This window comes from Anopheles merus, chromosome 2L (assembly GCF_017562075.2).
Source record: "Anopheles merus strain MAF chromosome 2L, AmerM5.1, whole genome shotgun sequence".
NCBI classification, from domain to species: domain Eukaryota; kingdom Metazoa; phylum Arthropoda; class Insecta; order Diptera; family Culicidae; genus Anopheles; species Anopheles merus.
The window spans coordinates 51,307,423-51,329,822 of record NC_054083.1 but is presented as its reverse complement, the minus strand read 5'-3'; the positions used below and the strand labels follow the sequence as shown (position 1 = coordinate 51,329,822).

Below are 22,400 nucleotides of genomic sequence, written 5' to 3'. Positions count from 1 at the left end.
GTTGATATTTAAATACTCTTACCCGTTCATACATCTGATCTTTTTAAATAGAAATATAGCTGACTGCTAAAATAGATTCATTCCTTGTAAAATGACATATTGTGGCATTAAGGATGGAAATCAGATAGGAGTTCTCTCTCTCTCTCTCTCTCTCTCTCTCTCTCTCTCTCTCTATCTCTCTCTCTCTCTCTGTGAGGTTTAGTATTTTAATAAGCTCTATGTCGCATAGTTCAACAGAAGAGGAACCGATCGACCATACAGTAGAACCCCTCCGATTCACTAATAGATCGTAAGTGGGCAAAGAAACGGTGATATAGCTCACTTTTGGTTACATACACAACAGAAACACAACACAAACTCTATCGATTATAAGAATAGTATTTTATTTCAAAAATCCAGAATATTTAGACAGGACAAGAGAAGGAGCAAAAGATGGAATAGGAAAAATAACTAATATTTGCTTAGCTCATGCTTATGGACCTCCTGTCCAAAACGGCTTTCCTTTCGCGTGCTCGTATAGCTCGATCAAACCCCTCGGATGCTGCCCCAAAGATTACTACACGTAGCGTGATAATAAGCAGTGAGCTGTCTAAGCATCGGAGTCGCGGCTTCCGGTCCACTATCTCGCTTGTCCCATGATGACAATTATGGGGTTTGGGTTTTTAAAATATCTTCGAATACAATCATCATTGTTACATCTATTGTTGCTACTACTACTAGCAACGCGCGTTCCCCATAAGTAGTCCTCTTAGTGGGTCCCCGATTGCCTTCGAGAGTGTGCTGGGGGAATGGCGCTACCTTCCTTTGCTGTCGCTTCTATCGAACGTGTTTTTTTTTTTTTGCTTAACCGAGCCCTTTCACCAGGTGTATTTTTTGCGTGTATGTGTTCATTTCTAACGTGTGTTCGCTTATCGGATTAAAAATAAAAGGATTAGACTTCTCTTCCAGTTCCAGTACGAGAGCGGTATAGATATGCGCGTATGAATACACCTTGCTACGTTCTATATTAGGTTCCTCTTAGCCCAACGGGGACTGGATCAGGCCCTTTCCATTCCACACATCATGCACTTCGGTGATGTGTGATCATGTTTAATGTTTTGCTTCAAAGTGCACGAGAACGATCATTCCCTCATTCGTTTCGCTCTCGTGGGTCACCACCTTACTGCTGCATATAGCATCAATCTACCAATATTACGCTAATCACTTCCTATAAGTAAAGGTTAGGTTGTCGAGCGGAAGGTGATACCGTACCGCCCATCGGACGCGTGCTGCGGTGCCTCCTTCCACTCCGGTTTAAGGATTCATCTCTAAGTTTATCGCTCGCCCCGTGTACGTTTCCACTAGTAGACAATGTACAATAAGTGCTGGATTGCCGTTGTTTATAGCCATTGCAGTGGTGCTTCGTATATGATGCTCTCTAGGCTCACTAGCTTGCAACTAGCTAGTCACGACGTGGAGCCATTTTAAACAACTTCCTCCTACTACTTTCCCCGCCAGGGACGGTTTGGGGGCCACTAAATCGGTCAGAATCGTACGTAAAAAGAGCGCGGTCGCGTATTTGAGTATTATATCATCATTTGTTGGCGTGCGTGAGTTAGTACATCAGTACATCAAATTAAACGAACTTCTCTTACAAATCTTGCCGCATCTCCATCCGCTTGCAATGTCGAATGGAGATTTACTTGCCACTTACTTATTTCTATAATTATTGCGCATACGTGTTTGACTTGCGGCGTAGTGGTTTCACTTGTGCGCGCATTCAGCAGATGATAGCAAAGTGGGAGGTGGGGGGGGGGGGGATACAGTTTAAAATGAGTGGCCAATCAGTGGCTCAGAGAACCAGCGTACCAGCCGGTGGGGCTGTGCCAGTGCTGTATCTGTGTTTGGAAACGTTAAAACTTATACACCGAAAGTAGGTTGAATTACACACTAGCGCTTGTGGGAGCGAAAATACCTAAAGAGGGGGCCCTAAATGTTTTACCTCCGTACGAATCGATGTGCTCGACACATCACGTGAATAATCGTTTAATTTTCCCTTTTTCAAATGTCTCATATTTACAGGAAGATTTAGAAGACAACAGTAGTAGTACGTACGTACGCTTAAGACAAGGAGTACCTGCTATGACTGAAAACTATTCCTAGAGTGCACAAGCCTGTAACACGCGATCGCGATCGTCGGTCGTCCATTTCCATGCCTCCTCATTCAATTCCCCCTTGGGGTGGACAGTACGAGAGTGGGTATAAACTATGAGCTTGGTGTAGGGGTTGAGATGAGATTCGGTTGAGATACTATTGCTGGCAGTGTTTGGTAAGAATCGGGCGATCCTTAGTTCTGAGGTGAATGTATTCTAGTAGCGTGATCAGTCAATGTGAGCAACAACTGAACGATCAGTCCATAGGGATAGTCTCTCTTAGTGTGGAAATGATGATGACAGCTGTCAGATTCATTTGGCAGCATTTAGTAGCTTTTGCTCGGCAGTAGTAGTAATGATCAGCACAGGTGTCCGTCCTGTTCGATCGCACTCAGTTCTCCTCTTTCATAACTTTTACGTTAATTTTCCACCGATTCACACAGGGTTATAGTGGGGGATGTGGGAATTAAGAAAGAGCATCGAAATAGAGCTTATTCCCTTGTCGGCTTGTGGTTGTGGAGCAGCAGTAGAAGCGAATCTCGGCACAACATCACTTCCCCAGTGCAGATTTCGCATATTCCATCAGTATTGCTTTCGTAGCGTTCGCTCTGCGCTGGGCTGGAGAGGAGGTTCAATCAAATCGGGGAAGAGGGTTACGCGATGCATTATGTACAAATTTGCCTAATTGCTAGACACCGTAGCGAGACGTGCGGGAAGGGTTGGGAAGGTGGTGTTGTGCACCCGACCGTACCGTTCACCCTATGAGCCCCGTTCGTCCCCAAACGGATTACTACATACTCATAATAATATTAATAATAATCTAGAATATTAGTTAAAAGAAGTGAAACCAGGCAGTACTCCGAATGTGGGGTTTGCCACAGCCACACCCAAACCAGCACGCTGTTCAGTGCTTCTCTCCGCTTGCTCTCCGCTGTCGCTGTTGTTGATTGTGTGCTGTCCCTTTTGCGAAGTAATGCGATGGATACGAGAGAGAGAGAGAGATTAGAACACGAGTGTCGGGGGTTGTCGGGTTGTTGCTCTGGTTGGGGCCTATCTCCTCAACAAACTCGCATTCCGGATCTCCGCTGCTGCAATTTTCCTTAAGCCTGTACTATAAAAGAGAGTGAATACGGGGATTGGCTTTGGCCCCGGCCACGACCGCTCTCTCTCTCTCTCACTCTCTCTTTTAGTCCCATTCGCCGATGTACATGGCCCTCGGTGCCGGTATGTAGCCGCGTGTTGGCAGCGGTACACGGCCGTACATGTGACTATAGGGTGACTCGACCACGTCCGTATCTGTGAAGATTTGGGGTAGTAGTATGCTAGGTCAGTTCTCAGTGCTATTTCCGGCTGTGCTTTTCCGCACGGTTAGGGAAGCGTGAAGCAGCGAAGTGGATGGCGCATTGGAGCGGGGTTAGTTGGTGAACGATTTCGTTCAATCTTTCGAGATGATTATGTATGATCAGTAAGCCGAAAGTGAGCGACAGGTGACAGGATGCACTAAGACAGGTGTACTATAGATGTAAGATCAGTGCATGCATAAACGTGTGAGGATGTTAGTGATGCGAAATGGGTTGTTAGCAAAAGGCGCGGCGGCGGTGACGAAATTCCTCCTTACCGATTCCACTCTCGTAGCTTCGGGCGTGCCACATCAGCTGCTGATGGTGCTGGTGGGCGGCCATCAGGTTGTGATGGGGATGCATCTGGTGCAGCTGGTGCAGTGACTGCAGCGAGGCCGGATGCTGCATATGGGCGATCGACAGCCGCTTCGAGGCGACCGTTTCCTTGCTGCCACCAACACCGACGGCCGCATTCGGACCGTTGTTGTTGTTCTCCTTCGACGATTTGGACGACGATTTGACAAAGTTTGGCACTCGAGCCCGCAGTCCGCAGTAGTACGGATCATCTAAAAGAGTAACATTCGTAAGTGAAGGTTGGTAGAGAGTATTAATTTCCCCACAAAAGGGTGGCCGTTACTTACCATACTTCTTGTTGTCTTTGCCCTTGTCTGATTTGCCTCGCGGAAGCTTGACGCGATTCTCATCCTCGATGTCATCATAATCCGGCTAAAAAATGTGAACAAAACGTTAATAAAACCCCGGTCTTATGTCGTTCCGGGGGCTGTCGTGTCACCTACCTTGCCAATTTCATGCGTTGCGTACAGATTGTCACGTGGAGGTAGTTTCGGCGGTTTCTCGCTGCGCCGCTGGCCGCCCATCGGTTGCGCCGGCTGCATCAGATGCTCCCGGCTCGCCGCAACCAGGCCGGACCCGCTGGCCCCGAAACCGGAGCTACCGGAGCTGCCGCCACCGTTGCCGGCCACACTGTACGGATCTTCGTCCGGGATCGGAATTCTTGGACGGTTCTTAATGTCAACCGGACGTTGGACTGCACCGTAGATCGAGGTGGGTAGTCGGGCGGGAGGAAGGAAAAAGGCTACAAGATTAATTGTGTTGATTACGATTAAACAATTACAATTACTAAAAACGGACATCTGGAAGCGGCTCGTGCACGGGTGTGACGCTGTCAATGTCCAGTACTGGATGGGGTATAGGAAGGTGTGTTAGTGTACTGGGTAGAGTTTGGTGACTGATTGACTGACTGCAAGCAATATCAAACGTTGAACTAAACATTTTTGGCATTATTTCTGTACTTCATCTTGAAGTAAGTTTGAATCTTTTTTTGTGAGTTGTTTGCACGATCTTTTGCCTTCTCCCCTTCAAGCAAACGCACTCAAAGACAAATACCAACGCGCACCACACATGACAAGGCATTTTAATTTCCCCGGTATCCCCCCGGTATCATGCCGGAATGCAAACATTTTGATTTTGAACGTCTTCGTTCGAGGAAAGGGAGCTGAAAGAAGGTTCTACGCGGGAAGTGTGTGTGTCCATTCCATCACCGTCTGGCCGCAGAAAGTGTGCAGCGAAGCGGAGCAAGTAACCACTTATGGAGTCGTACTGTCCATAATGGTTGATAGAATTTTAATTTCACTCTACGCATTCGGACCAGAAGTTTGGGCAAACAGTTGCTTCCGTGGACGGTAGGAGTGGAGCTGCTGGTTGTTGGTTGTTCAATTTAGAGACTGCAGTTCATAAAATGGACATAGCCAGCTTCCCAAAAGCAGCAGAAAACACAGCAAACATGCACTAGAAACTTCCCTCAAAAAGAGTCTTTCTTTCAACAACATTTCAGCACGACCCCCGAAGGGGGGATGGCACTTTGGACAAACAATTGGATAAAGCGTGATTTATTTGCCCTACAGTGGCCACCCAGTGGAAAGAGAGGGAGGGTGTAAGAGTCCAAGAATTCTTCACCGTTTGACATTCCATTTGTGAAACATCGATCGATGCTCGGGCTGGTCGGGTGTGTCTTCCGGTACACACGGGAGCATTCAGGAGCAGCCGGGCTGGTGTGAGCTGGTGGTGGTAGGTGGTTTGTGTTTGTTCACCCCGAACGGGCTAAACGTGACGATAATTCATAATGCGATTCTCTCTTGCTCTTGCCGCATGCGACGTGTGTGACACGGATTGCGGGTTTAATGTTCTTGCTGTGTTCTGAACTGCCCTGAAGTCCATAGGTCCGCCCCAGCGCGTCGTGAACCAGCAAAGGGTGGAAGGGTTGGAACGTGTGTCTATTGTTCTAGTGACAAAATATGAGTTGCTCCATTAAGCCTGCTACCTGGTGCTGCCCGGCGAACGTGTGTTCTAACGGGTCTTGAACGAAAACAGCCCAGCAAAGACCGGTAATGGTGAGCCTAGTTCTCAATGATTCAACATTCTTTTCCGTTATCAGCCCCGGTGCCGGTGTTGAGGATCTGAGGATCGCGCGAGGCAGAGATTAAACCGAACCGATTGAACGAATCGTTCGAAGGAGCACACAACACTGCTATAATCCCCCTTTTTTCTGTTCTGTGTCTTCTATTCGGTGCTCAGAATGCCTCCAAAGTCAGGCTGCTGCTTCGGGGTGTCGGATGCCACATAGAAGAAGTGTTCCACATGACCTAGTGTTGGTGGGTAGGGCAGCAGAATCACGAAATAAAAGCAGCAGCAGCAGCAACCACGACACGATGACAACAATTGTCCGATCGGTCGATCGGTAGAACATGTCGAAAATTAATTGTGTCTTGTGTGCCCTGGGAGAGGAGGTTCCTGTGTGTACGGCAGTTGCTAGAACCGCTGGAATGTCTAGTTCCAACAACGTCCCGTGCGAGTGCGAAAAAACGGGTGTTTCCAGTGCAGGCTCCCCAACCTCAAAACAAATGACAACGCGATCGTTAACGAGACGCGTTTGTTTCGTTTACAGTTACTTCTTGCCGGTGTGTGTGATTTCGAGTTTGTTGGCGTTAGATAACACGCTAGACGATGGCTGCAGCATTATGCTTTATTTTCATATCGTTAAGGTATTGCGAATATCAGATCAGATACGACCCATAGACTCGCAAGCATGCACCGATGATCATGATGCAGATATTGCCAGCAGCAAGGTTAAGAACCTTTTTGTGCGCCACCGCAGCAAGCCTTGAATGGATTATCCTGCTCTCTTCCAGTCCCAGCTGACCTTCAAGTCAAAGTGCATTCACAAACGACCACCTGCCACATCCGGGCGGCGCCATTTTTGCCGACGACATCCTCCCCAAAACAAGCACATAATGGTGCACTCACGCACAAAAACGGGGAAGAGTACAGCGAACAAATTTCACTGCTTTTATCGTACACCACTTTCCATGAGCGCATTTGCATGAAATATGCAAACGCCTCGAATGGATTGTTTTGAATCTTCCTTTTTTTGTTGCAATCGTCGACTCGTCGGCCTCAAATCCGTTTTGCGAAATGCGGCGTATTATTTATGGACATACGCCGCAGCATACACTTTCAATTGCTTCTTCGGCTATCACAACTGGACCGCACACACAGACACACAATGGGACAAATAACTAACGCCAGAACATATTGTGTGCCTTTGCGCGCGTGTTCGGGGCGTGCTAATTTCCATAAAAATTAAGCAAACTCCCTTCGACGAAACAAGTGCCTCCAGGGAGCGGGAGAGGCGGCATTCGGGAATGCCGCGGCTCCAAAAGGCCAAAGTCTTTGGGGTCGGTGTTTCGCAGAGCTGTTGCGAAACTGCCGCGCAGCCCCATTCACCTGCCAAAACGGCTGTCTATTCTTGGTTGTGGCGATTCGATGCATACAAACAAACAAACATTCTCTTCTTGTCGGAAAATTCTGCAAACTTTACGCAACTTCGGTTGGCATTTGTGCGACTAGGAATGGGCCTTATCGGTCATCGGGGGGAAAAAAAACGTTCTTTGAAAGGGAAACATGCAGCAGGGTAGTTAACCAGGGATCGGCCCATTACTGGCTTCGAACAATGATGGCTGTTTTGGTGTTGAAAGTGTTTTCCTCCCAGCTCCCATCGCTCCATTGCCGAAGGGGTTTCATGCCATTCCAATTTTGTGAAATGAGCGCCACAAAACCAATTCTTATGCTCGTCCCTTGCCTTGTGAGGAATTACTTCGAAAGCTAACACACACACACACCTCCCGCTAGAGGTGCCTCAAATGTCAAATCAAACAGTCATAATTTCGTCAATCATTATTGTGCTGTATTGGTTGATAGTGTGTGTGTTTGTTGGTGCGAATGCGGGTAGGTGACTTACCGGGAGGTAGTTTACTCTTCAGCATATCCATTGCAACCACATTGATGATCAGTACCCACATCGGGCAATCGAGGATGTCGTTCTCCGACTTGACGAACGCGATCGCCGACAGGCACTGCGTCTCGAGCCGTCTGCGATCCGGATAGGCACGGCGCAGCTCACGGTTCACGTTCGACTGGAACTTCTTCATATCGAACAGCTGCAACAGGGGAAGGAAAAAGAAAGGGAAAAACAGGTCAGTAGGGAAATCCTTTCGCTATGAGACTGCTGCTGCACCCCTGCAACTCTACCTTTACAATCTTTTCACTCTCGATAGCCTGGCCGGGCAGCTTCAGAATGTCCGCCCCGATGGCCGTCTCCTCGTTCGGCTGGTTGGCCGTGCTCTTCACGTACACGTTGCTCTTTGAGTAGCGTCTGATGAGAATGTTGCCCGCGTCGTCCATCTTGATCTTGACGCCCTGCAAAAAAAAAACATGCGTGCAAAGGAAAGAAGGCGTCAAAACCCGGATCTCGGAAATTTGAGAGAGAGAGGGGGGGACATTATAATTGATCGTTGAAAGTAAATTGCACTTGAAATCATTCCCCTACGGGGTGGAATAGAACGAACACGTCGTCGTCGTCGTCGTCGTCATCGTACATCTGCATCTTGAGATGACGCTAATGGCAGAACCTGACGCGATGTCCCAGTGTCATTGATCAGCATACGGGGCTCTCCACACACACACACACACCGCTCCTTGCCGTGGCAGGAATGCATTACTCCAATTATACGCCACTATGCCGGCAGAGTGCGGCAGGTTTCCTTCTACGGACGATGGCGGCATTTTTGCGTGCTCCAAAGGGATAAGGCGTCAAATTACTTGAACCAGGAAGAGCGCAATCATCTTTATGCGTTTCCGTCTCGCTGGACTTGTTGTGCGGTGATTCTCAGGCAGCCCCTTTTCTCGTTGCATGTATGACAAGATTTATACAAATTTTACACCCTTTTTTGTGTGAAATGCGTCATGTAGAACACCACTAGATGACTCCCGCTGATACACACACGCACGTGATTAATGGTACAAGATCGTTTAAAATCGATGAGTTATTCATTGAACGAGGAGTAGCTCAGTAGCAGAAGCCTGCAAGATCTCGTCCCGATTTCTCGTCAATCATCAATCACATTCACATCCATTCTATTCCACACGGGGGGGAAGGACTAGGCTGCAAGAACCGACGGGTGCGTCGCCTATTTGTACCGACTGCACCACAGCCAAACTTCAATAATTACATCCTCAATCTTGCCTCTTGCCCGTGCACTTCGACAGACAGCATAATGAAGCACCAAACGCGCGTACTAAAAATCGTCATGAGTGTTTACACATACGTTACCGATCGATCGATCGATCCGAACGAACGAGCGAAACGGAACCTGAAAGTTCTGTGACGGCGGGATCGCAGCTAAATATCAATTGTCGACCTTGGTTGCCGTTGCTTCTTCACACACACGCGCGCGCCCGTGTGCGCACCGCCACCGACCGGCCTGGTGGCATTCGTCGCGATCATCCCGCTGAAGGATAAATTCTACGAAAGGCTTCCCCGCTGTGCTAGAGGTGGTAAGTGTCGCCGAACAAGTTCATCACGATTTGCTCGCTCCTCGCTGAACCAGTTTTGCCATCTTCCAGGCAAGCCGGAGGCGAAACGAAAGTGAACGCGTTCTTGTTCTGCGTGTATTCTGCGGCAACAAAAAACCATCTCCAAAACATATGGCTGATGCTTCAGGGTTGGGTGGTTCGTTAAAAAAGGGTCGTCGCTGGTGCTGAGTATGAGCGGCGGGGGCCTATGCCGAGCTGATGCTCATGCTAGGGAAGGGGAGTAGCGCTTCCGGAATGATCGATGACCGTTCATCCGAGAGGTTCGCATAAATTGCTGCGGCTCTCCATTCTCTTTCGAGTGGCGTGCGGTGTTGTTTTATGGCTTCTTTGCATCGGTGGCGGTGACCGCCGGGGTCTTCACCGGAGGAGGTTAATGCTTTGAAGAAGCGCCAGCCTCACTGAGCAGATGAGTACAAGATTGTCCCTTAGCGCACTCTTTGCGCCATGGGGCTCATTTGTTGGGAAACAATGTAGGGGCGCGGAGACGGGAGACGGGATGGTAAGCGTTTAATGCTGTACGCTTGTCTCGTGCGGTCTTTAACAAGCGTGAACAGCACCGCGTTTACCATATTTTGTATAACATTAATGCGAAACCATCCAACTGCCCATAAAACGGCCATATCTGTTCGCTGCGGCTGAAGAATCCCAACCAACCGGATGAATCACCGGATTGCGTTGGTATTTCTGTTCCCAGAGAGCCCTAAAGATCATAAATACGTGACCACCCTGATGGAAGCATCTGTGGAGTGTTATGAACTTTTAGCACAAAGAATAAGCCGCGAGGGAGTTTGAGGGATTATGTAAACCAAATTAATTTAGCTACCATGTCCAAACATTTTCAACATTTCAAGATCTTCCCCTCGAGAAACCAACGGTATCGAACCTTTCATTATCGTAAATTGTAACGCTGCTGATGTTGGGCGCTACAGGTAAATAAACATTATCGTGTCAAAGGCAAATAACACCGGAAGGAGCACTGGGGAGCATTCATTGCTTCTTTCGCTCCGGTTTCACGGGACGTGATTTAATATGTTCTTTCCTAGGCCACAAAATTACAACCCAAGGGTGCAAAAGGTTGTACCAACAATGCTCCGGCCGGCACACAGCGGCAGCTATAAATCGATCAGCGCGCGCGTACTACACACGCCTGCGTTGCCCTTTCGCGTGAACGGTCCGGATCCAATATCAGGGCAAAAGATGAAGAATGCCGGAACTGACCCGATACCCGTTCGACGGCTATCGGCCCGGGCCTGCCATTTGACCTTCTGCCGGGCAGGTCGATGGGCGGCAAAGAAAGCTGATCACGCGCGTAGCTTCGCGAGCGAGCAGAAATTATCTCCCCACAGACAGTCAGCTTCTTCCCTTTGTTCGCATATCCGGAGCAACATCGGTAGCCTTGATATTTCGTAAAAGATCATCGAATGATCTTTTCACTTTCAGCACGGTGGGATGGTGTGCAGAGCAGATGTGCTGCGCGCGCCCAGAAGATGATCTATCCGTGGACCACATCCATCGGTTTGCGCTCTCTCAATCGTTGCGAACGTCGTGATCGTTCTTTGGCGATCTTTATTGGGGGGACCCCCAGGGCTTGATGAAGCGATGATCGGAAGTTGCTGAAGATGAGCCAACCTTCCCCGGAGGCTAGGTTCGAATTGGTTGTTGGCTTGAGGCGCTTCAGAAGTAGTCATTATTCGGGGGCATGCTTAGGGGCACCCGCTCCCTGCGAGCAAGATTTCATCAAATCACCAACCATCCAGCTAGTCCTCGAAGGATTGGCGCGATGTTCCTTTCGCCGTGCTTCACCTTGATATTCAAAGCGTTATTTTTTCGGGGGGAGCCCATCGATGCTCCAAATTGTGCTTTCGGCGTGTCTGTCTTACCTGTCCGACATGTCGCTTGACTTCTTCGGTTTTGTGATCGCGCATCGGGTTGTCAAATCCGCAAAGGCCAATCCTAGAGAGAGAATGAGAGAGAGAGAGGAATGAAACGAGGTTTCGATTAGTGGAAAAGGGTATACACAAATATCGTGATGAGTTGGCGGATTGTTAGACAACCACGTGACAAATGGGTTCATGATGTGACAATTCATCGCGAAGTGTTTGTTCATGTCTACGAAATTATTGGAGCAGCCCGATTGGCCAATGCAACACAATAGGCTGGCTTTTAATGCCTTCCCTCGCACTGCACAGCACAGCAGCAAGGGCAGTCCCCCACAAGCAAAGTGAAATCCCAACCGCTAATAAAAGGGCCCAAGCTCGGGCCCAAGTCCTATATGGCTCGTGCTACACTCCACACTCCGATTGTGCAATGTGCGAGTGTTTCAGCTTCCACCTCCTTATTTTGTGTTGTTTGTCGCCCCGGCCTAGCTTAAAGTCTGCCACGCTCAGTCTGCACCCCAGTGTGGTCCAGTTTCATTATTTACTGTTGGTAGTTTGTATTTCCCATTTCGACCGAACGGAGGGCTATGGTCATGAGGTTTCAGTGCTTCAGTGCACGAGGTCCTAGAATGGCAAACATGAATCATTGCGAATGGACACGAGCGAGCCCGTTACGGCATAGTCCACGCGCGCGCGCGCGGAAGGCTAACAAAACACAGTCCAGCGGGCGAGGGCGCGGGCGCGCGTTCTTGTTTCGGGGGGGGTAGGGAGGAGGAGGTTTGCAATTTCACTTTCACCACCCCAAAGCCGAATAGACGAATGTGAGCTGTAACAGTTCGTGCCGTTTTTTGTGTGCACCATGGCGAGCTCTTTCCTGCCAAATGGGTTGCAATTGTGAATGGGTTGGGCGCTTGGACTTTAAAACCGCAGACAGTGAGCGCAGTGGAGGGGTAGAGAATGAGTACAACACGCAGCACCACACCACACGACAAAGACTGTTTTAGTCGTATATGCACCGCACATGGCAAAAAGGTGTAGCTAATAAGCTTCTCGATCGACCACAACCGCAAAGGGACGGATCTTTTTCTCCACCCCTGGCTGATTGCTGTACTGTGTGTGTGTGTGTGTGCACTATGTGCCACTGCTGCATTATGGACCACATTTCGACAGAATTGGGACGAATGCGATCGCAACCACCGGTTCGGCTTGGAACGGACGGGAAGAGTGTTGTGTTGGGCTAGGCCCACGACACACTTCTAATGGCACCATCTTGGTAGGCGTTGACGATCGGAGAGCTCTCAATAGAGCGCGTTGGGAGTGTTGTAGCCCGGAGCGATGAAGTGGTCTACTACACCACCTTCTTTTGGGTCTGCTGCTGATCCCCTCGAGAGCTGCGAAATTTTGCACGCCTCGCTTTGTGGAGCTAACGGAGCAAAAAATGAAACCCAAAGTGCATACACAGGCCAATAATTGCACAGCAAGCCGGGAGAAGCAAGCCTTCCCCGCCGGCCCATATACTTTTCGAAGGCACTTGGGGGGTAGCATTGGTTGCATTTAGTTCATCTGTGCGTTCGACGAGCGATGGGAGAGTGATGCGCGCGCGCGGGGGGACACTCAATGATCCCATGGCCAAAAGCGCACCGATTTTCGGAACATGGATTTCGCGACGCGCTGACATTTGGAACAAATTGGCAGGCCGTGTCGTCGGGCCCGCGATGCGTTGCGCAAAAAAAACTAGAAGGGATGGTGTGGTTGAACCATTGCAACAAGCGTCGTACTGTGCAATGCTTCGATAGGCGGCATTCTATTGCACACAGTAATTTATGGGAAGAATACTCCAGCAGACAAAGAATACGAAGGTTCTTGGGAATGGCTGGAGGAAGTTGGTTGAAGCTGCAGGAATGGAAATAAAAAGAAAAACTGCAAGCTAAAGTTCCTTCCACCGAGTGAACCGTTACAGGATGTGCATTAGAAATTACCAAAGCCAGCTCTTAGCCGGAGACGATTGGCCGTGCTCGATGTCTTGGACATTTATCTAAATTATGCAACGCGATTCGCATGGCTACAATTGCACCCCGGCGGTACTGTCCCATTCGCCGAGGCAATCCCGCGGCTTATCATCGCTAACAAGTGTGCTAATGAGTCAAAGAGCGCTCAACCCACCGCAACGAACGGACATTCTTGCTCGCTAGAGCTTCCAACGGTATGTTAACAAGAAGCCAAACCAAACGTAACGGAAAAGGAGGCTCTGTGATGCCAAAGTGATTTCAATATTTGACCGCCCAGTACACTGTCCGGTGGCCATCGGTCAGTGGCCCATCGGAAGTAGCGATCGGGAAGTGCATAGAACCAGAACCTTGAAATGGACAAACCGTGTCGCACTGTCGCGTTCGGTGCCCAATGCCCGTGTCTGAACGAATGCCTGGCGTTCTTGGTCAGGGGAATTATGCAGAATTGCTAGAACACAAGAACTGCCCCCGACGCCAAATGGTAACGGTGATCGGTCCGTCCCCCGTTGAAGATATATCTCGAAAGCCAATGCGCTAAAGAACGGTAGTAAGTAATCAACGAATCGTACGGCTCGGGAGTTTCCGGAGGTGAATGTTTTTAACCAATATTTACATTTCTAATTTCTACTGACCGTCAGAGGATCGAGAGAGAGAGAGAGGGAAAAGATACGAATTGGAAGATATTGAATTCTTCGTTCTACAGTTCCTTGTTCTGAGTTGTGGGGCCACCTGACCCTAAACCTGAAGGTATGACCGTTGTATAACATCTCAGCATTAATTAATAGACAAAGAACTCTGAGGATAATTTAAATTTGCTCAAAAAGTCGTACAAACTAACAATTAAAAGCCGATATTTCCATATCCTTAGAAGTGTCTGGCGAATTCTCAAGCTAACTTCAGACTCATATAGTTCTATCAGCTTTCTCGCTCTCTCAGCCATGATAATCGATCGTGAGCGCCGTCTGACCTCCGTTGCTGCCAATCCAATGTCTGCCCCATTTTATTACAGGCGTCACGCGGTGGGTGTGCTCCAGCGATAGTCTAATTAATACATTAGCATACCAGTGCCTCTAATCGGTCGTCGCATGTAGGATGGACCTTCCCTTCGTTGCCATTCATTTATCGACACATTCTTCCCTGGGGTGTATATGTGTAATTGATATGTAGATCATTAAAATTATCAGTTCTACAGTGACATTAGGGTGGCACAAAATGTCTTATGGCTCCTCTTGTCAATGTCTGGAATATGACAATCAAATGTGTCTTAGGAATGATTGGGTAGTTTTTTTTTAATCCTCAAATTGTGTTTGAACTATCGCTTTTTATGGCTTTTCGTGATGAATAATAAACATTCTTAATTTTTGATGTTCAAAACTCTAACTCTCTAACTCATTGGTAGGTCCTATGCAAATGCAATGCCATAACAATGTAGGTTTCAGAATATCTGAATAACTAATGAATCAGGGCGTTGTCGGACGGCGAGCAAAAGGAACCCTCCCTGACTTCAGACTGCCTCAGGCCATAATGCGGCCACTACTAGAGCTACTAAAAGATAGTTGCTCTCCACGCGACCGATATCCGTGATCGATCTCTTTCGCACTTTTACACAGCCATTTTGCTCTCGTTTAATGCGGTCGATTAAAAAACGCACAACCATTACTTGCAACTTTTTACGGTCGGGCGAAGGAATCGCCGGAGCAAACGATCACATGCCAGGTGAGGGGTAGTGGTTCGGCTGGTTCGGCTCCGTGCAACCCCTTCATCGCCTTCACAGCATCACTCGATCGTGGTCGACAAACCCAATCGCCATCCGTTTTGTCTCTCTCTCTCTCGGTTCGATTGTTTCACAGGCAGCAGCCCCCTCGCCTGTTTCTGGTTTCGAACACTCCACCCATCTCTCCTTCTACACTGATATCCTCCTACCCCTTGGGCGTACAAGCGCTCTATAATGGGCGAATGTTTTTAAAACTGGAAGACCAACGCCACAGCCACGCCATAAGCGAATAATAATGACTACCTCCTGGTAAAGGCGCGGAAGACAACACAGAAGGTGACCGCGGTAGAAAAGCAGAGAAGGGGGAAAAAATTAAACTCCTATATAAAAAAAAACCGGACGACCTTGCAGCGAGAAACGGCAGCAAAACGCAGTCACACTCCCTCCTCATGCTGCTGCTGCTGCTGCAAGACACAGGGTAGCGCGGGCGCGTTGCGTTTGCGACCACTGACGAAAGGAAATAATCCGCCCTCTCGCGCGCGAGCAATGTCCACACACACATCCGGAGTTGCGTCCATTCTTCACCCTAATGGGCTACACCAGCGGACCAGCGCCCTCGCCCCAAAAGCTCATAAAAAGAGGAAACTTTGAACCCGAAACGAAACGCATCAGCAGCAGCAGGTCGAGCGTAATCAGAAATGTATCTCCAGCCATTACGATCTCACAGGCGCTGCACGATTTGGGGGCGCTTCCGCTTGCGTCAAAGCACAGAAGCTGCAGTAGTCGGCAACGTCCGTACAGCTGACGGTATGCAGATATTGGCATGGGCGCTTCCATCACTTTGCGAAATGTCCAAATATTGTGTTAGCGCGATTTTACGCGACTTCCTGTGTTTGTGGGAAACGTTTGCAGCACCATCAATGGCGTCTTGTAATTGCCATGCCTAGGACGTGGAGCTCTCTTCCGCTTATGGAACACCAAACACCCCAAAGTATACTGTTTACCACCCAGCAACAGACTTCTAACATCGCGCTTACAATAAAACAGCTACGCCCTTGATCTGCTGTCCGCAAACGCCTTGTCGAAGTCGCTCAAACACTCCTGTCCACACCGTCTCCACCACCGCTGAAGTTCCCACGACATTTCGGCGATTCTGAGACGCGTCTCGCGACGATACAATTGCAATTAGGCAAATAGACTACGACACTTCCGGCAGCGTGCTCGTTGTGCGTGTGCGTACAATACACTAATCATTTCGGGGTGGTGCCAGATGGGCAGGATTGGCGCAGCACAGCATCACTATTGGTCCGGCGATGATCCAAAACGAGTGAACCCCGCCTAAGGCTCCAAAAATGTCAAACCACCAAAAGCGTGTTTGACCTTCGCTGCGCTCGTGGCCTAAGGAAGCGCTACTGTCCACTCTTGCTGTCTTGGTGGACGACATCGACGCGCTAACCGGCAATTGGACGAGTTTGATTTGTGGTGCGCACAGCCGCAAAGGTATGTGACATCATCGTCGAAAAAAAAAGAAGAGAAGAATCACCGTTTGCTCATGACGGCAATATTTCCACACAGGGCTGTCACATGTCGCTGTGGTTAAGCGGCAGTTCCGGGACGTGTTCGCATGTGACAGTCGAAGGATTCGGCAATGTTGTCGTACAAAACAGAACGGCGTTTTGTTTCTCCCCATCGTGGGAATGTTGAAGTTGTCTTGAAGCAAATGATTGATGGAGTTCTAGCGCTTGCGTTATCTCGAATGTCATAAACATGGGTCCTGCTGTTAATTTGACTAGCTAGGAACTTTGCCAATTTTGTGGACATTGGACCAAGTCGTCAGCGGTCCAAACAAGAACACAGCACAGTATTTGTGTCAAGATCTATACACCTTTACCGGCATTATGAGCCGTTACACATGATACGCTTTCGTGCACCACACCCTTTAGCCATGCAAATGCATTACCCCCTTTTTGGGGGGAGAAAAGCCTCCCCCCCCCATATCAGTCGTTTATCATAATGCGCCGAGCGTGTGGAGTGATGAACTCCTGAAGGCACGCGCGTTCCTAACGTTAGACGAACACACTTTGTGGCCAATGACGGTCCCTTACATATTACTAACGGCATATTAATCGACACTGGAATCGAGATCGGGCCAATGTGGCCAACAAAACTGGAACCACCAAAAGGGGCATCGAGAGAGAGCGGAGAATCAGGACGGGGAAATCAAAACATCAAGCCAAAGAAATGAACGCAAACACAAAAGGCCTGCTGGCGCAATGTGCTTCCTGGTTCTTGCTGTTGCGGGCTCTGCTGTCGCGTACACAAGACACCAGAGCAACTCTCAGCGAGTACCGTGGTTCTCGTAGTGCCCGATCGCTACCGGGTATGTGTGTGTGTGTCTGTATGTACGAGCGGAATGCTCGAAAAAACACTTTTGCACATAAATCTGTACACGGGGCCATAGCAAGGTGTGGTTCTGAGCTTATGGTTGGCGAATGGACGCGGAAGGTTGTCCGACTCCCCTGTGCCACGATCCTTTCGGACGGTGGAATGGCTTTTGCGTAGTTTGCATTTGCGTGAAGCCCGATCGAGGTTAGTTAGCATTCTTGGCTGCTTGGCAATACTCAAACTTCTCTCATTGACATTCCAGTGTGTTCTAGAGTGTTACTGGTGAAAGACCAGTAGCCATGGTAGGGAAATGATCTTTCATAACGACGGATAACTAAAAGACACTACTCATCAACACATCCACAGCGAACGGTGGCCATTATTGCAACGTTCAAACAGGGCTGCACACGCCCAAATCAATTTCCTGCATCCTTGGAGGATGTAAATTGATTTTTGAAGAAGCACTCACACTCGAAGCCCCAACAATTTGTGCCGCCTCAAGGGGAAATGGTAATCAATCTTGCTATCTCTGCTGCCAAAAACTGATAATATGACGTCGGTCGGACGATAATGGCAATGGCATGATGACGAATTGATGGGATGTGGTGCACTGTGAGGGACCGAGTTCGGTAGGATAATTGATTTTTTGCTTCACTTCACTTGCATGCTGCTGCACCGGAGAGGGCAGAGATCGAATTTCATGATCGAGCGGGCTTTTAAAATTACAGAGCACAGGCTGCATGGCAAGGGAGGTTCTCTTTGGGTTCAGAAAAAAAAGAGAGCTCATTGCTGCACGCTGCCCTCCGAGAACGAGGAAGCAACTAACGGACTAACGAACGCAAACGTCAGCCAGCTTCAAACATTTGACAATAGATGGCGTGACGTGGTGGCACTTAGCATGAGAGCCGGTACGCCACATCCCGAGGCTCTCGTTAGTGCTCGCAGTGCTGATGGTCGTTTTATTGTTGCTTAACCTCCCTAACTAGCGTTTGCCCCAGCGGGTCGCGTTCCAGTAGGGACGTGCGCAAAACCTACACGATAGAAATCTTGACGTTTGGGTGACGTTGCCCGCTAGAACCGTTCGCTAGCCCGGTTTCCTTAACACAAGAAAAACACCCTCCTAGTCCACACAACACAAAAACAACGACTTCGCCTCTCTGGTGGTGATGGCGATCGCTAAAAAAAACAATAGCAAATTAACAGCTGTCGTCCGGTCGACCTGCTTGGTCAGCTCGGTGGAACGCGGCACTCGGAGCCTTCTGCCACCAGCCACCGGGACACACATACCAACCTTGGAAGAGAGTATAAAGCACACACACACACGCAAGACAAGATTGATTGCATTCGGAAGCGTGCACGGAGGGCCCGCGGATTCTATGTGTGTGCGAGTTCTTCGCCGAAGAAGCAACGGGCTAGGACCGTTTTATGCAACGATCGCACGGCATTCTAGCACGCGTACCCGGGTGGAGGTTTTGGGTGGCTCTTATATGGCTGAGTGAGCAGCGAGGGCGTCTTCATCTCCCGCTTTGGTAGCGTGGGGGAGGTCAGGTTGATGAGTTTTCGTTGCATGCCGGGGGCCGTGCGCCTTCGGCCGATGGTTTGGGAGCGATATGTTTCACGCGACATCATTAGACCCGACGGGGGCGATGGCGTTTGTTGGAGTCCGAGCTTCGGTAGGAGTCGGTGGCGGCCGTTGTCAATTAGACGTAAACACAATGGCAACTGAGGTGAGGTCAGCTAAGCCACTCATAACAGTGCATGAGTAGGGGCGTAATAATTATTGCCGCGTGTCTTGCGAGAAGAGAACGGCCGAGCAGCTAACGGTAGAATATATGGAGGATCGGCGAATGATAGGTTTGTGGCTGGACATTTTGAACCTTAGGAACAGCTTAGTAACCTTACACTATTCAATATCCCATCGAGCTGGTTTAAAGCTGATTCAAATTTATATTTAAGTGTTCAATTAACAGGAATTCAAAACGTCAGATTTAACTTTGATTTTCCCATTTATGGACTAATCGATTACAAAACAATACTTAAATCGCCTGACAAAATTAATTACCACTTTACAGTCAGCCCACATCATGGGGCGCATTAGAAGAAGTAGGAAAAAAACCCCACCCAGCCATAAAACCCGTTTAATTTCGGCTACATTTAATCTCCCAAATGAGCTCATCGTACGTCCGGTTTTCTAACGCGATCATAACAGTGGATTGAAATGATTTGTACCGGGCGGAACGAATGATGGGATACTCTTTAGTGGCAAAAAAAGAGGCAACCAATTTTCACGTGGGAGCACAAACAAGCGAGCTCTCGGGCGCTCCGTTCTGCCCCGTCTGCCACGCATCATACACGCATGTCGAATGCACTTCTTTACCCTCCTTACATAAGGCTGTCGGTTGCATTAGATGAACGATGCGAAAGCGCACAAGAAGAAGAAGAAGAAGCTCGCCTTACTGAAACACGATCCATAAAGCGATCAATACGGGGTTTGTACGCAAAGCCAGCGAGCTTCTGCTCGCGCTGTGCACAAATAAAAACGCAAGAGCGCGCCTCATGAAAGAAATGAAAAGTTTTATGCTCGCCGCGCCGCGGACTAACGGGACGGTATGTTGGCGGTATGCGTGTATGGAGTCGTTTAACTTTATCCAATTACTACTCGCCCTAAATCCCCCGCCAGCCCGGCTGGTCGAGGCCGTTCCACCCGATGCCGGAAGGTGAGGCAAAAACTAAACCCAAAATCAAAAACCAACCACCGCGTGTACCGCGTGAAAGTGCAACTTCGCGTAATGCGCAATGCGTACACTCTTCTGGTGGGTGCTCACGGGTTGACTCGTTGCAGAGGAGTGTTATTATTGTGTTTTTTTTTTTTTTTATACGACTACCCCTTCCTGCTGACAGCCGTTTTATTAGTGCTCTCTTCCATTTATCGTCCATTAGTCGCGTATGTTTCGTGCGAGCATATGTATGTGAGCCTCAAACCCACGCTCGGGGTGGGTGGATTGGGCCCCGTGGAGACAGCACGATGTTTTCATTTTCTAAACCAAACTCCATGCTCCGGAGCTCGTTCGGTTCGGTTTGAAAATTTCGACTTTCACTTTCCGCCTGAGAGGGGGGGGGGGGGTGGGTCGGTCTGAAGGTAATGGAGCACTTTTGCGCGATTAGACCACAAACTGCAGCGCATAACAAGGGAGGTAAAACAATCGATCGTATCCAATTGCGCGCATTTTCACCGAGCCAAGGACGAAAGAGTTCAACAGCCGAACAGGCGAGGAACGGTGTGCGATAAGAGACAAGATGTGATAAGCGTTCAGCACGAGTTTGTTTTGAGGCAGTTGTTACGGTGGCAAGAAATAGAAAATGAACATTTTTATGCGATCAAGCTGCACAAGCTCATACCGATGTGATATAATGCATTATTGAAATCAGTTCTGTGGGAACTGTAACAGTGACAACACGACATTGTGATGAACTTTTCGAATAAACGATTCATTTTAGGAATTATGCAAGCGACTAACAATGAAAGCATTTTCATCGGAACGATTGCACAGAGATCAAATCACGGCGTAATGAAATCGTTTAGATAATTTTGTTTAAAAAAAAGAACTCCCAAATTGGGATCGATTTATGGACATTTGAAATGAATTCCCTAGTTCTCCTTTTTTAACCTCATTTTCCCCATTCGGCGTTACTTAATGGAGAGTACTCTCCACCCTCCACCAGCAGAACGTGCAATAAAGCGGAGCGCGTAGAATCGTCGCTTACCTCATGCCATCGAATCCATCATCGGAGCCGTTAATCGTCAGAACCGGTGCACGGGCGTACGCTTTGGCCACACGCCGGTTTCGCTCGAAGACGATCACTTTGGCCCAGATCTCGTCGTCGATCTGTGTCCATTTGTCCAGCACTTCCTGAATATGTTCCTGTAAAAAGGGCAGAGAGTGAAATGAGAAATGAGAAATTGAGTTGTGAGCACAGAACAGCAAACAGAAGAAAGGTTACAGTCGATTGATAGTGATTAATTTCTTCATCAAGTGGCCGTGACGATCTTTCGAAGGTTCATTGCAGAGCAGCGGCAGAGCAGCGCCCTTTCCCAAGCTGTTTTTGAGTGAAATCGTATCGATCGATTGATCGGTAGGACTCAGCGAACGGACAGCAACTGTCAAAATGAGGCACTCTGGGCCGTCCGGGTTGGCAGGAGGCTCGAAATTTATCATACGCATGCAGTCAGAATGTGGCGGCCATCAGCAAAGGGACATTCATCATCTTCCGCCGGAGCACACGTGCAGATGCATCTTCGAGGCCGGACAATGAACGGTATCGACGGTAAGTCCAATTACCAGCAAGGTTACAAGAGCGGTGTATGTCGGTGCTGGCCAGACAGCACGAAATAAATTAATGACATAAAAAGGCAAGACAAAGTAGCAAGTAGGCAAGTAGCAAGACAAAGTTCGCTTTGTTGTGATTTTTACGTCCAAATGCATCTTCCCGCAACGATGAAGCGGCGCCTTGCTCAACCTCCCTCAAAGTGCCGTTTAGAAGATTCCGGAAAAAATCCAAACACGATCACCTCCGTTTCAGCATCGTTATCGATGTCAGCGCTAACAGTATCTATGCTAATGGTGTACCATTTTGTCTACCTTTCAAATCGATCGCGAAACACACATCACCCGGTCGGGCAGCAAACAACGAGCGCACACAGTGTTCGCACACATTTCGCACACGATCGCGCGTCAATGTTGGCGGCGATGGAGCTGGTCGGGTACACGATTTTTCGTACATTCGCGCCAGCGTATCGGTCGGGGCGCCCCCCTATCTAATCGCCTGCCAATTGGGTATCGGTGGGCAGGCGCGTTGCGCAAAGAAGGTGGCAAAAGGAGAAAAAACAACCATTCGCCGGCCGCGGCGGCATTGTAGCCGAACCGATCTAATTTTTATCTTCCCTTCACTATCGCACTACTAGCTCGGAACTAGTTCAGCTGTTCGGCCGC

The 22,400-nt window shown here is 48.9% G+C and overlaps 1 protein-coding gene across 4 annotated transcripts in view; it reads right to left on the bottom strand.

Moving 5' to 3' along the window:
• Window positions 1–362: 362 nt before the first annotated feature.
• Window positions 363–22,400, bottom strand: part of LOC121593124 — a 146,742-nt gene continuing 124,704 nt past the window's right edge. For 3 of the 4 annotated variants that reach the window (XM_041915219.1, XM_041915220.1, XM_041915222.1), the window contains 8 exons: window positions 21,175–21,332; window positions 11,305–11,377; window positions 8,081–8,248; window positions 7,791–7,989; window positions 4,270–4,568; window positions 4,114–4,198; window positions 3,751–4,038; window positions 363–3,428 (listed from right to left, as the gene is read on the bottom strand). In XM_041915219.1, coding sequence (XP_041771153.1) covers window positions 3,319–3,428; window positions 3,751–4,038; window positions 4,114–4,198; window positions 4,270–4,568; window positions 7,791–7,989; window positions 8,081–8,248; window positions 11,305–11,377; window positions 21,175–21,332 — 1,380 coding nt within the window. In that variant the 3' untranslated portion in view covers window positions 363–3,318. The remainder of the gene's footprint in view (window positions 3,429–3,750; window positions 4,039–4,113; window positions 4,199–4,269; window positions 4,569–7,790; window positions 7,990–8,080; window positions 8,249–11,304; window positions 11,378–21,174; window positions 21,333–22,400) is intronic. The other variant, XM_041915221.1, reaches the window with a different exon arrangement.